The following is a 14,288-nucleotide window of genomic DNA, read 5'->3' as shown; positions in this document are numbered from 1 at the left end:
ATCAGAAAAAATACAGTGTTTTTTTTGAATTAGATCAGATGTTTTAATGGCTTCCGCACAAGAAATAAACAGAAACCATGATGCAATATACTGTATTTTCACAATGATAGATCTGATCATATAAACCAGGGATGGGAAACTTGTATCCCTCCACATTTTGTTGGCCTTCAACTCACATGAGCCGCAGCCAGCATGGTCAGGGATGGTGGGAGATACAGAGCACCCACATCTGTAGAGGCAAGAGTTCCCTGTCCTTGCTACAAATAAATATTTCAATAAACGGGGTTTCAAGACAGACTAATTAAGGAAGGCATATAATTGAAAATGCAAAGCTTGAAGCTTATGTGTGTCAAACTGATATAAAATAGGCTTAGGCACATTAGGAGGAAATGCACTTTCTTCTGTTTTCATTTGTTACATTTTGTAATGCGTTCCTGAATGGCAGCTGAATTTAAGAATACTAAACAGGAGCATTAAAGGGTTGTTCCAACTTTTCTGATAAACATTGTGTCAGAAGGTTGGGTGAAAAAGTGACATTTCGATTCTTTTAACACAACCAGCTTGCAAAATGTTAATGGCATGACACAGCAGAGGATAGTACCACCTCTGTTTTAGTGCCAGGTAATGGCATAGCCCAATCCAGCCCAGTCCTTGTCCACTAATGCTCTCCATATGGTATGCATGCCCTTCACAGACTATTGGGAAGGGGGGAATAATCTCATTCCAGAGTGGAGTTCTGCACACCATCCCAGTGTTCCCCTGAATTTATTGGATTTATTTTTTATTTGGTTTTACCCTTTGGATAGGTTGACTTTATAGGAGCCTTCTGGTCACAGGAAACAGAAGGCATCTGTATAAATTCCTTCCTTTATTCTCCCCAAACCCAATTGGGAACTGTAATTCATCAAGGTTGCTATTCCCCTCACAGAACTACAATGCCCAGAGTGGCTTAACAATCAATTTCTCTTCCCAGGGAACTCTGGGAATTCTGAGGGGAATAGGTTTCTCCCAACAACTCTCAGGACCCCTAAGAAACTACAGTACCCAGGATTCTCTGGGGGGAGCCATGATGGTTTAAAGTGGTGTGATACTGCTTTAAAAGTGTAGTGCAGATGAGCTCTCAGTTTAAAGAGAATAGCTAGGTATTAGAGCTTCCAGCACAGCTTCTGTTTGCATGTTTGATTCCAATACTTAGCAGCACTGTGTAACAGCCCTAGGATCCACTTACCAGTGCAGAACCTCTATATCCTGCAGAGTTGAAGTGTGCCTTAAATCGTTACCAAAAATAATTTGAACCTGTTCCTTTCTTTTGCTTTTGGAAATTTAAGATACCTGACATTTAGAACACACACACACACACACACACACAAACACACACATGGCAAACAATCCAGTAGCAAACTAGGTTGTGTCCTGTTTCAGAAAAATAATTGGAAGCACCTGTAAGATTTTTTTGAAGGCTTCAGAGGCTCTTCAGAGCATATTTTCACTTTAGTTTCTCGACGGCGCCGCTATGAAGAAAAGGACCGATTAACAGAATTGTTCAGGAGACATGCATGAGTATTCACTGTGACAGATCTTTCATGGAATAAAATGGTCACAAAGGAAGGGGTACCCTTCAAATATATATGAGACAGCTACCTAACCACACATAAATAAATATTATTTTAAAGCATGGCTAATGCTGGGTGAAGGAAATTGTGCCAGAATGAGATCAATGCGACGAGGATGTAGTAGCAATTGCAGTACTGCTGTCACACACTCACTTCCCTGTTCATGAAGGAAGAGGAAGTTATAGAAGAATGGGGGAAAGAAGTCATGTAGAAGAGGAAGCAGATGGCAAGAACTGGTGAATGGGGCAATTGCCCCATTCACCAATTGCCTGGTTTTTAATTATATTTGTTTGTCAGGCCTAGGGATGCAATCTGATTCTGATTACAATTATACAGACTCATCACCTGTACTGTTCAGTCCTTCAGTTGTTGTTGTTGTTGTTGTTTAAAAAATATCATTATTGTTTACATTTTTTATAATGATTTCAGAGTTGGCTGCAAACTCAGTGAGCTAGTAATTGCCCACTGAAGTATGCATATTTGCAAAGGGAAAAATCCCACCCCCATCACGCACCACCCTCCCACTGCAAAGAGATTGACTCCTGCTTAAGAAAGACACCTGAAGTATTCTGAGCTGAGCCGAGGTCACATTAGTTCTAATCACATTTGTGTATTTTCACGCACTTATTCATCATCAATATTTTAGGATAACAGAGGTTTTTCCTCTTGGTAATAACATGCTCAGTCAGAATGGGACTTCTTATAAACATTTCAATAAACAATATAATTAGAAAATATATGCATCAAACTCGCATTTTAACACTCACAACAAGCAAGTAAAGTCAATTTTTTCCTACATAAATAAATATGATAGATTTACATTAAGATGCATGTCAGCGGCTGTGCTTTCTGTGTCCATTCGGCTAAGGGGGATAGGCGGTATGTGAGAAAGGTTAACAATAAAATTCAAAGACCTGAAGCGCCTGATTAGGCCCACAAGCCAGGAGTTTTCCAACCCTGTTGTACAGCATTGAATTTGCAATGAAATATCTTTGGATGGCCAGGTTAAGGGCATAAAAAAGACTACCTTGAAGAAGAAGGAAAACTGTTTATCATTGTAAGAAAAATAGGACAAACCGAAAGCAATATTTATTCAGGCGCCACCCCTCTAATAATTGCTAGGTTAGAGTATGATCCCCGTGTATTCCACTATACAATAAATCCCTTTAAATGAAGGGATCCCTTCTGTAAATGAAGCTATATACGATACCTCTGTAAATAAACCTCAGTGAATAGCCTTTCGCAGCTGAATGATTAGGTTCTATTTCCACAAATTCAGCTACAGAGATAACAGCCTCAGAGAGATAACATGTTAAATGCTCAGTAGCAAAGTTCAATAAATGAATTGGCTTTGTTTCTACATGAGATTTGCTGTTATCTCTTAAAGTGAGTTTGTTTAAATAATTACTTAAGGACTCAGAAGTTAACTACTCTAAATGAGGTGCTTCTCTCAAATTAAACAGCACAGTGCTAGCAATTTGCTTCTCTAATTATTATTATAACTTTAATTGAAGGAATACAGTATTCTGATTTTCCTTCAGTGAAGTGGTGTGCCCCTTAACATTGATGGAACTGCTCTGATATTCTGAAGATAACATCTCATTGATTGTGGAACTGGTAAATTCAGCACCACACAATATAGGGAACTTAAGTACACTTTTTTGTACCTAACACAGGGCATCTTAAAGAACAGAGTTCATATTCAGTGACCAAAAACCTGCCGGTTTAAAGACCAAAGCTAAGGCTCTCATGTTGGCTCAAGCTCTACAAGCCAAGAAAATGGAAGCCAAGGCAAATGCCTTAACAGACATGTCCCGTGATTAGGAATGATGCTGTGCAAATGTCACAAATTGTACTTACTTACAATTTACACTCCACACACCCACTTTCCCCTAGTTTTTCAGGCCCAAATCCAGATTGGGATGAAGATGTGCCTGGGAACAGCAAAGATGCCTCATGCTGTGGTCCTTATGAAGCAACTGGGCCTTACTGTACTGCAAGAGAATTCTTCCCTTGTATGAGTTGGCCTTTGCTTGTTTGTTAGATTGGGGTCAGTGTGAAGCAGTGTGTGCAAGGGGGCTTTCAGCACAGGGTGGAGTGTGTGGAGGTGTTCAGTGAGGGATTGTATATATAGGAGAGGGTTGGTGTATGAGAGGAGATTATGTTTATAAGTAAAATAATTTAATTGTGGTGAAGGCTTCAGTGTAGAGTTGGATGTTTGTGAAGTTTCATAGTGTAGCAGGGGTGTAGGGGAGGAAGAGGGCAGCAACCCAGAACGGAAAGTAGCATAGGGTGAGGGAGTTAAATCTCCACCCCACATAATTTTCCCTGTCAAAATCTCCACCTTTCCTCTGTTTTTTATTTGCCCCACTAGGAAAAACATATATGCATATATTATGCACATCAAGTATGGCCTGAGGTTTGAAAACATACAGCTAAAGCTCACTAGGTTCACACATATGAACTCCTCTATCCTTTAATATGAACTCTGAAGACTTAAGATTGCTCTCCACAAGCATACACAGATCAAGACCACTCAATAAACTTCTGTTCTTTATAATCCGGCTCCATAGTGTCAGAGCATACTTCCTAAACTCTATGGGACACTTCAGAACCTGGGGTGAAATTCAACTATGACTTACCATCTTTTGCCTTTGCCTTTTCGTTATTGCTTTCAGTCTTTCTTGATGTTCCTTACTGGTGAGCGATGAGTATGGAGGCATAGTATCTGATAATACTACCCCTCTCCAGTCTTGGTATGTTCTTCCTATTGGGAAGATCACTGAAATTTACCATACATCAATACCATAATAATCAAGACAACACAACTTAGTAGCAAGATGTGTGTGGGCAAAACCACCGCCAAATGATGCAAACTGAGTAAAAGCATAACTAGACTTTTATTTTTAAATATTTCCAGTCTTTCTGTCTGATGCAAGAAGAAGAAGAGTTTGGATTTGATATCCCGCTTTATCACTACCCGAAGGAGTCTCAAAGTGGCTAACGTTCTCCTTTTCCTTCCTCCCCAACAACAAACACTCTGTGAGGTGAGTGGGGCTGAGAGACTTCAGAGAAGTGTAACTAGCCCAAGGTCACCCAGTAGCTGCATGTGGAGGAGCAGAGACGCGAACCCGGTTCCCCAGATTACGAATCTACCGCTCTTAACCACTACACCACATTGGCTCTCATGCTATAAGGAGGAGAATCTGTGGAAGATGAGCCACATGCCTCTCCCAGAGCTCTGAAAGAGGTCAATTTTCAGCAGGTGACATTTTTCCCACTACAGTTTTCATCGTAACACACCTGTGGATATTCTGTGACCTTCAGAGCTTCTAAAACAGACAGTGGATGCTTTGGAATACATTTCTTCTGCCAGTCTGACACAACCCCCCCCAAAAAAACCCCCAAACAACCACGTTCTTATTTCCATCTTTATGCACCTCATCTGTTCTTTCTTGGCTGCTGAAGGCAAAATTGTTAAACCAGCCTAGGAATCCAGCATTGACATCTATAAAACTGGCAAGTAAAAGGCAGTAGAGGGCTTTATGCAGCATGAGTTATATCTATAGCTTCAGAAATGCTGAGCCCAGAAGCATGGGAATGGCCAGTCAGCTGACCCAGGTTTCAATAGAATTAAACACCAATTAGAACCATTACTGGGAAAGACATCAGATCCTGTTCAAATGTTTTGTTATCCTAACAGAACCTGACCATGCCACCACATAGCCTCCAAGTGCCCCGATTTCCCAGAGACAGTCCCGGAATTATGAAAATCGTCCCAGCTTATGATCTGATCCTGGAATGTCCCTATTTCCCCCATCAGTGCTGCCGCCAGCAAGTTCAGGGAAAAGGATGAGCCAACGCTTATTCCAAGCAGTGGTGGTGGTGACGGAGTTAGCGACAGCTGCGAGGGAGAATCCTATTGCCTCTCCGTGGCCTTTCCTTTTGCAGAGCAAAAGGAGTCTTGACTAAAAAAGGGGGGGGAAATGCTATGTGTGTCTATGTCTAATAATGGCCCTTTCTAAAATGTATTTATTGCTATGTGTTTTTCTTTTTGTAAATCTACCAGAGAATAAAATAAAATCGGGATTGAGGGGTTTTCACAGGATGGTGGAGGGTGCGTGTGCTGTGTCCCGTTGTTGTAGCGCTGGTGGACCAGGGGCTAAAGATGGCCCTTCAACTCTCTCTGTCTAGCCTTTAGGGCTCTCATCAACTATGCCCCTCTCCCCAGGCCACATTGCTCACCAGACCTGCTTTAATGCCCCCCTCTTTGAGTGTCTTTGAGTGTGTCCTTGAACTCTGGTAGAACATCCTGCTTGCCTAGGTGGAGAAAACATGAAGCTGTTTATGTGTAAACTGTTGTAAAATTAGGATTTGCTGCTCCACCCATCTTTGCCTCTGGCTTCACTTACCCTTGGCACATGGCCCTCAAAAGCTTGCCCAGAAGGGAATGTATACCCTGATCTGAAAATGATTCCCCACACCTGCTCTACCAAAATCAGAAATTATAGGGTTGTGGCAGGCCCAGTTGGGTTGAATTACAAGGCCTATATGCTTTAGTATGTCAAAGCAACAACACAAGTGTCATTTTCTTGTGATGTTGTTAAAAAGATAAATACTATATCCTTATCTTGTCAGTGCCAGTCAAAAGCTCAACTGCAATCATTCCATACTTGTCTAATTCCCTTCCTCAAGTTAAACGCTTGCATGGTTATAACAGTAATCAAATCCTTCAGAGTCTTACTTCCGGCAAAGCAATAAAGAACTGGGAAGAACCAACCAATTTCAGCAACACTATTCCTCGGTGACCATTTAATTCAAAATTTGTGTTATCTTTCCATAAACTCTCACAATAGTTTAATACCTTTTTAATTGGACATTTAGCTTTAATCTTTAGGCACTTACAAACAATTAAGTGCTGGAAGATAGAATTAGCAGCTACCAGTTTATCTGTATAATTAGAAAAATGAGGAGGGAGGATCTTATGTCAGTTCAAATCCTAATTATTTGAATAACGGTGTCGTGAAGGGTTGATTTGGACAGTTTAGATTTCACCTAATCGAGTTGTCTAAAATGAAAGAATAGATCAAAATACTGTATTTATAAATAACTTGTATACAGGGCTGAACTTGTATTCATTTTCTTTTGAACTGTAAATAAAGGAAAATAACTCCATATTTGCACAAACATGGCTATGATGTCAAATCACTAAGTCATCTATAAAAACCCAACACATTTTATGTATAAGTTCTTGCAAAACAGAGATCATCTATAACAAAGAAAACTTGATAAGCACTGGATCTAAGAAGCTACTAAATGTAACAGACTGCGAAAGTGATCAGAATTCCAAAAAGCATTGCAACTGATAATGTAAGATGCAATATGGCTATCAATGGTATGGTAATGTGTCATGTTTTTAAATGGCATTTATTTCCAGGAGGACTGTGGTATCTGAGAAACTGGATTTTAGCTGAAGAAGTAAGAATCAAATTGTGAGCAGGAACATCCCTTCACTGGGTGCCACTTCCACATGGTGAATAAGAGGTTGCAACAGACCTGCAGAATTCAGCCCAGCTCTTGTCAGCAATGTAAGGGGCCCAGAACGCAGGTAGAGAGTGCAGAAGGAATTCCCTCCTTCTATCCCAGGGCCAGCAAATGTGATGCTATCCAGATGTTGCTGGACTACAGACTTCCGGGGTCGGTGCCATCGATAATGGCGGATTCCCTCTAACTTTGAGGGATTTAGCTCTGCGGAAATCGGGTCTTGCCGCTACGGCGAAGCGGGGACCCTTCTAAAAACCACAGGCGGGTGAAGCCTGTGACCGTGGGACTCGGCGGGCACCTTCAGCGCCCCCCCCAATTTGCAAGGGAACCCGACTACAGACTCCGGAGCGAAGCGGGGTGAGTGGCGCGGTGCTGAGAGTCAACTGCTTCTTCCGTGGAGCGAAGCCACACAGCTGTTACCGGAGAGCGCTGACTTTCTTCCTGTGACAATTCGGCTATCAAAACAACTACCCGTGAGTAGGTTAATTTTAAAGATCTGGAAATAAGGGAAGAAAAAGCTCTAATTTGGCACCGAAGCGGGAAGGCTTAAACAGGAAGTCCGCCTTCCGTTTCTTGTAAACAGACTAAAGCAAAGAATTTCTAAGCTAAGACCTGGAAAATCGACTGAAAAGGACTAGAATCCTAACATCAATACAAGAGATCTCCCTCCCTGAGTTGCAGGAGAGGGGAGGGAAAAGGGAGAAGTATCTTTCCCTGCAAAAAGAGGAGAGGAAAGGAAACAAAAGTCCACTGCTTAATGCCTGGGAACGGGCTGTCAATGGACAATAAGATTGCCGCATTGTGAAACGCACTGTTTATGGACAATGTAACTTTTTGACATAACTCTGCAAGAGAGATACTTTGTTTCTGACTGGTTTCTCCTGACTTTAAGGCAACTGAAAACTAACTGAAATTGAAACTGTTCTTTATTTTGTTAAATGGGGGACTAGAAAGAGTTATTTTAATGCAACAAGTATTGACTGTTACTGTGTCCCCCTAGAGGAAGTTTGAAATTGTTACAACTGGCCAGGGGAATTTTCCACTTCAAACTGGCCAGGGAAATTTTCCACTTTAAAACAAACTCCGGCCGTGGGATCGACCTTGAGCTCCAGATAAAGTGTTATGGCAAATGAAAAAGATAAAATAGACTTGCTTCAAGAAAAAACAACAAGGTCTGGTAAATCGTGGCAGCAGCGAAGAGCATCAGCATCTGGCCCTTCTGCACCATCAGGGGCAGCATCTGCTCAATTTAAGTCAGAAGGAATGGCATCTGAAGATGTTTTGGCTTTGGCATTAGGTAAAATTAATGAATCTTTGGAAAAATTAAGTAAACAAGTAGCTGAAGCATCAACTAAAATTGACCAAAACACTACAAGCATCAATAATTTGGGACAGAAGGTGAACACTAATACAGAAACTATTGAGAAATTGCTACAGGAATCTACTTTGACCTGAAAGACAGCTGAAGAAGCAAAGGAAAAAGCAGTTGCCATAGAGGAGAAGATACCACCGATATGTAGGCAACTTGAGGACCATAGGTCGATGTTGTCTATGACTGAATTGAAGGAAAAACAAACAAATTTGAGGATCAGGGCCGTACCTGAACTTGAGAAAGACAACCTAAGTGACTTTCTTATGCAGGAATTTGCAGACTTTTGGAACCTAGATTCACAGAAGCAAGATTTTAAGATAGTAAGTGCTTTCAGGCTTGGAAGAGGGGGGGGAAGAACAGGGTGAGAGACTGTTTGATCACCCTCCGAACAAAAGAGGAGAGAGACAAAATTCTGAGTCTGCATTTTCAGAAGACCTTGGAAATACATCAATCAAGAGTGGAGATATTTAAAGACATTCCGAAATACCTTTTGGATCTTAGGTCCAACTACGGAGATCTGGTTGCCCTGCTGAGAAGCAATAGAATTGTTTTCAGGTGGGAATTTCCCCAAGGCCTATCCTTTAGTTTCAAAGGAAGAAAGATAAAAATAAGATCAGTGGACGATAAAGAAAGATTTTTGAAAGATCACGGAGAAGACCTGCAGAAAGAATCTGGAGAAGAGCCAAGAGCACTAAAACCAGGAATACTAGCAACACTACCCTTTGGATTGGACAACTTAGAGAAAGTGATACCACCGACAGAACAAGAACAACTACTGGGTGCAGTTGGAGGAAAAGCAAAGTAACTACGACATGGCTCTGCAACTATTAAGTTAGAACATTAATGGTTTTAACTCCCCGCAGAAAAGGAAAAAAGTCTTCCATTTATTAAAAAAGGAACAACTGGACTTGATTTGTTTACAGGAAACACATGTGATAAGGCTACATAGGAAAGTATTGATTAATAAAAGATTGGGCCAAGAGTTTATCTCATCGGACAAGGTTAAAAAAAGAGGAGGAGTGATTTATGCAAAAGAGAGCCTATCACCGAAATTTATCTTCAAAGATGATCAAGGAAGATTTGTGGCAATTGAAATTCAAACACAAGGAGAGAAATTTTTGATAGTAGGAGTTTATGCACCAAATGAGGGAAAATCTGAATTCTTTAAAAAGTTGCATGAGACATTGTTGGACTATTTGGATTATAATATCATCATGATGGGAGATATGAATGGTGTGGTATCCACAAATATGGACAAGGCACAGAGACAGGTAGTTACTAAGGACGGCAGACTACCAAAAACTTTATTTGAGATGACTGACAATATGGACTTAGTTGACATTTGGAGAACAAAGAACCCCTTGGGTAGAGAGGGAACTTTCTTCTCTGAAGCCAAAATGACATGGACAAGAATTGACCAAATTTGGATAACTAGAGGACTGGCTCCAAAGACTAGAAAGGTGGAAATTTGCCCTAAAACTTGCTCCGACCATAATGCTGTGAAAATGGAGATGAAACTAACACCAATTGGCTCTTTCAGATGGAGGATGAATGACACCTTGTTTAGAGACGAAGAGGTTACCAAGAAGGCCCAAAAAACTCTGAGAGATTACTTTGAGATAAATATGAATACTACCATCGAAAAAAGAGTTATCTGGGACACAAGCAAAGCGGTTATGAGGGGGTTTCTGATACAACAGAATGCAATAAAGAGAACTCAAAATGAGAAAAAAGACAAAATTCTGGAGAAAATAAAAGAGGGTGAGAAGAAACTGAGAGCAAAACCAAAGTCACAAAAGATTCTGAGAGAAATAAAGTTACATCAAGTTCAATATATGAAAATGATGAATCAGGAAATAGAGCGGAAAATTAAACAGATGAGACAAAAGACATTTGAATCGGCTAATAAATGTGGGAAATTGTTAGCCTGGCAAATGAAAAAAAGACAAAAACTTAACACCATTACAAATTTGGAAGTGGAAGGAAAGAATATACAGAATCCAGTGGAAATTAGAAAATGTTTCCAGAGATACTTTAAACAGTTATATACACAAGGGCCACAGAAAGAGATTGATATAGATCAATTTTTAAAAACAAATGGATTACAAAAAATCTCTCAAGAAAATAAGTTGATGTTGAACTACAAAATAACTGAACAGGAGGTAGAAGGTGCCATCCAGAATATGCAACTGGGCAAATCTCCAGGACCGGACGGCTTAACTTCAAAATATTATAGATCTTTGAAAGATTGGATAATTCAACCACTAAAGGAAGTTTGCAATGAAATTTTGGAGGGGGAAAAAGCACCAGAGTCGTGGAAGGAAGCTTATATTACACTTATACCAAAAACTGAGTCTGAAAAGACACAACTTAAGAACTACCGCCCCATATCCCTGCTTAATGTGGATTATAATTTTTTTGCAGATATTTTGGCTAAAAGATTAAAAAAAGTATTAGCGGAAGAGATACATAAAGACCAAGCTGGCTTTCTCCCAGGCAGACACTTGTCTGACAATACGAGAAATATAATTAACATTTTAGAAAAACTACAAGTGAACATTAATACTAAAACAGCTTTAATATTTGTAGATGCGGAGAAAGCTTTTGACAACATTTCTTGGAGTTTTATGAAGAAAAATCTTCAGGGGATGGGGGTTGGTCAAGGTTTTGGAAATGGTATAGGTGCAATTTATTCAGAACAAAAGGCTAAACTAATTGTTAACAATGTGGTGACAGAGGAATTTAAGATAGAGAAAGGGACACAACAAGGTTGCCCAATTTCCCCACTGCTTTTTATTTCGGTCCTGGAGGTTTTGCTAAACATGATCAGAAGGGACCAATTGGTTAAAGGTATACAGGTCAGAGCCAAACAGTACAAATTGAAAGCATTTGCAGATGACTTAGTATTGACATTACAGGAGCCAGAATCTAGTACTAAAAGAGTATTAGAATTGATTCAAGAATTTGGTCAAGTTGCAGGATTTAAGTTGAACAAGTTAAAAACTAAGGTTCTCGAGAAAAATCTAACACCGATTGAGAAAGAGAGGTTTCAGAAGGAGACAGGTTTAACATTGGCTAAGAAAGTAAAATATCTGGGGGTTAATATGACCGCTAAGAATTTAAATTTATTTAAAGACAACTATGAAAAATGTTGGTCAGAATTGAAAAAGGATTTAGAAATATGGTCAAACTTGAAGCTTTCCTTGCTAGGCCGTATTGCTGCTATAAAGATGCATGTATTGCCAAGAATGTTGTTTTTGTTCCAATCATTGCAAATTTTGGACAAAATGGACTGTTTCAAGAAGTGGCAGAGAGATATTTCTAGATTTGTCTGGCAGGGCAAGAAGCCCAGAATAAAATTTAAAATATTAACCGATGCAAAAGAAAGAGGTGGATTTGCCCTGCCAGACCTTAAACTTTACTATGAATCAGCAGCATTTTGCTGGCTGAAAGAATGGCTGCTTCTTGAGAACACAGACGTTTTGGATTTAGAAGGTTTCAATAATGTATTTGGGTGGCATGCATATCTGTGGTATGACAAGGTCAAAGCACATAAAGCATTTAAAAACCATATTGTCAGGAAAGCATTGTTCAATGTCTGGATAAGATATAAAGACTTACTTGAAAGTAAAACCCCAAGGTGGTTATCACCGATGGAAGCGAAGGCTCAGAAAAAGCTCAATATGGAGGCCAAATGGCCGAAATATTGGGAGATTTTGGAACAAGAAGGAGATGAATTGAAATTGCAGAGTTTTGAGAAATTAAAAGATAAAGTGCAAGATTGGCTTCATTATTATCAAATAAGGGAGGCTTACAATCTGGACAAGAAAATTGGCTTCCAGGTGGAAAAATCAAAATTGGAAACAGAACTGTTAGATCCCAAAACTAAGATATTATCAAGAATGTATAACTTGCTGTTGAAATGGAATACTCAGGATGAAACTGTGAAATCTGCTATGATAAAATGGGCACAAGATGTCGGACATAACATTATGTTTGCTGACTGGGAACAGTTGTGGACCACAGGTATGAAATTTACGGCATGTAATGCCTTAAGAGAGAATATTATGAAAATGATATACAGGTGGTACATGACACCAGTCAAGCTTGCAAAAATCTATCATTTGCCCGATAATAAATGTTGGAAATGTAAAGAAACTGAAGGTACATTCTTTCACCTTTGGTGGACGTGCCCAAGGATTAAGGCTTTCTGGGAGATGATCTATAATGAAATGAAAAAGGTATTTAAATATACCTTTCTGAAGAAACCAGAGGCCTTTCTCCTGGGCATGGTTGGCCAATTGGTGCCAAAGAAGGATAGAACTTTCTTTATGTATGCCACAACAGCAGCAAGAATACTTATTGCAAAGTATTGAAAGACACAAGATCTACCCACACTGGAAGAATGGCAGATGAAGGTGATGGACTATATGGAACTGGCGGAAATGACTGGCAGAATCTGAGACCAGGGAGAAGAGTCGGTGGAAGAAGATTGGAAGAAATTTAAAGACTATTTACAGAAATATTGCAAAATCAATGAATGTTAGAATGATGTTGGAATGAAGTTAAGTGGTTTTAGCAGTAATGTTACAAAGGGGTATGTAAAAATGGATTGTTAACAGGTGAGAATGTAAAGTTATAATATATTAAGATAAAGGATTAAGATAAAAACAAAGAAGGAAAGGATTTGCTGAATTAACTAATTGAACTGGAATACAAAAAAGGGAGGTGTGAGGAGGTCAGGGAAACAAGCAAATGAAAGACAAGACATGGAAAGATTGATTTGTTTTTAATTGTTTTTATTTTTCTGTTTTTCGTATTTTTTTGTTTCTTTTTTCTTTCTTTTTCTTACTTTTGTAATCTTTTCTGAAACTTTAATAAATATCATTTTAAAAAAAACAACACAGATGTTGCTGGACTACAGCTCACATAAATTCTGACCATTAACCGTACTAGCTGGGGCTCATGGGAGTTGCAGTCCATGTTCTAAGTCCCTAACCAAGCCCTCTTTCAATTCTAGCAGCACATAAATGAACAGAGGAATTCAGTCAGTTGGGCTAGAGCAGAAGGGAAATAAATACGGAAGCACTCAGGCAAGGAGAGTTGTCTTCTAATTCCACGGAGCTTAAGAAGTTGGAAGGGAGAAGAAGCATAAACTGCATGCGTTCCAAACACATGTTCTAGTGCCTGCTCTCAGTCCACCCAGGATGCCGTGCTTCCACTATTATGGCTCATCACATGCACTGGGTGTGCAACCTAATTGACTATATAGATATATAGATATAGCTATCTTGCTCCCCGAATAATTGGGGCAGCTTTTTAATCAATCAAAAGGTATTTCATTGCTTAGTCAACTAAATGTTGCAGCTGATAAACATACAAATGAGCATATTTCTGTCTATTCACACACACACACACACACACACACACACACACAGAAAACACCTGGCCCGCAAAGTTAAGAATTTTCAGAATTGTTTCATCTTAAAACCAGCCAATTTGTGCAAGACTCACAGTGGCAGTGAGTTATGGTACTAAAAAGAATCAACAGTTTACCAAGTACAGCTCAATTTATCAAGCTAATATCCAGTTACCATCGGCCTCAGAATTATTTATGCAGTCCAGTACACCACAAGCAGAGAAAAGGAACAATCAAGTTATACCACCCTAAAGTGCATACAGACCGAACCATTCAAAATTGCAGGGAGTGGAGCCAAGACCTATTTTATAGCAAAAGGGACAAATTATGTGCCAATCGA

At 39.6% G+C, this 14,288-nt stretch overlaps 1 protein-coding gene across 2 annotated transcripts in view; it reads right to left on the bottom strand.

Annotated features, from left to right (window-relative positions):
* Window positions 1–14,288, bottom strand: part of IQCM (IQ motif containing M) — an 89,575-nt gene that overhangs the window by 56,799 nt on the left and 18,488 nt on the right. For both annotated transcript variants that reach the window (XM_083631252.1, XM_083631253.1), the window contains exons 6-7: window positions 4,256–4,380; window positions 1,441–1,511 (exon numbers count right to left, since the gene is read on the bottom strand). In XM_083631252.1, coding sequence (XP_083487378.1) covers window positions 1,441–1,511; window positions 4,256–4,380 — 196 coding nt within the window. The remainder of the gene's footprint in view (window positions 1–1,440; window positions 1,512–4,255; window positions 4,381–14,288) is intronic.

This window comes from Podarcis filfolensis (assembly GCF_964270895.1).
Source record: "Podarcis filfolensis genome assembly, chromosome: 9".
In the NCBI taxonomy this organism is placed as follows: domain Eukaryota; kingdom Metazoa; phylum Chordata; class Lepidosauria; order Squamata; family Lacertidae; genus Podarcis; species Podarcis filfolensis.
The sequence above is the reverse complement of the archived record's forward strand: the minus strand, read 5'-3'. Positions and strand labels throughout refer to the sequence as shown.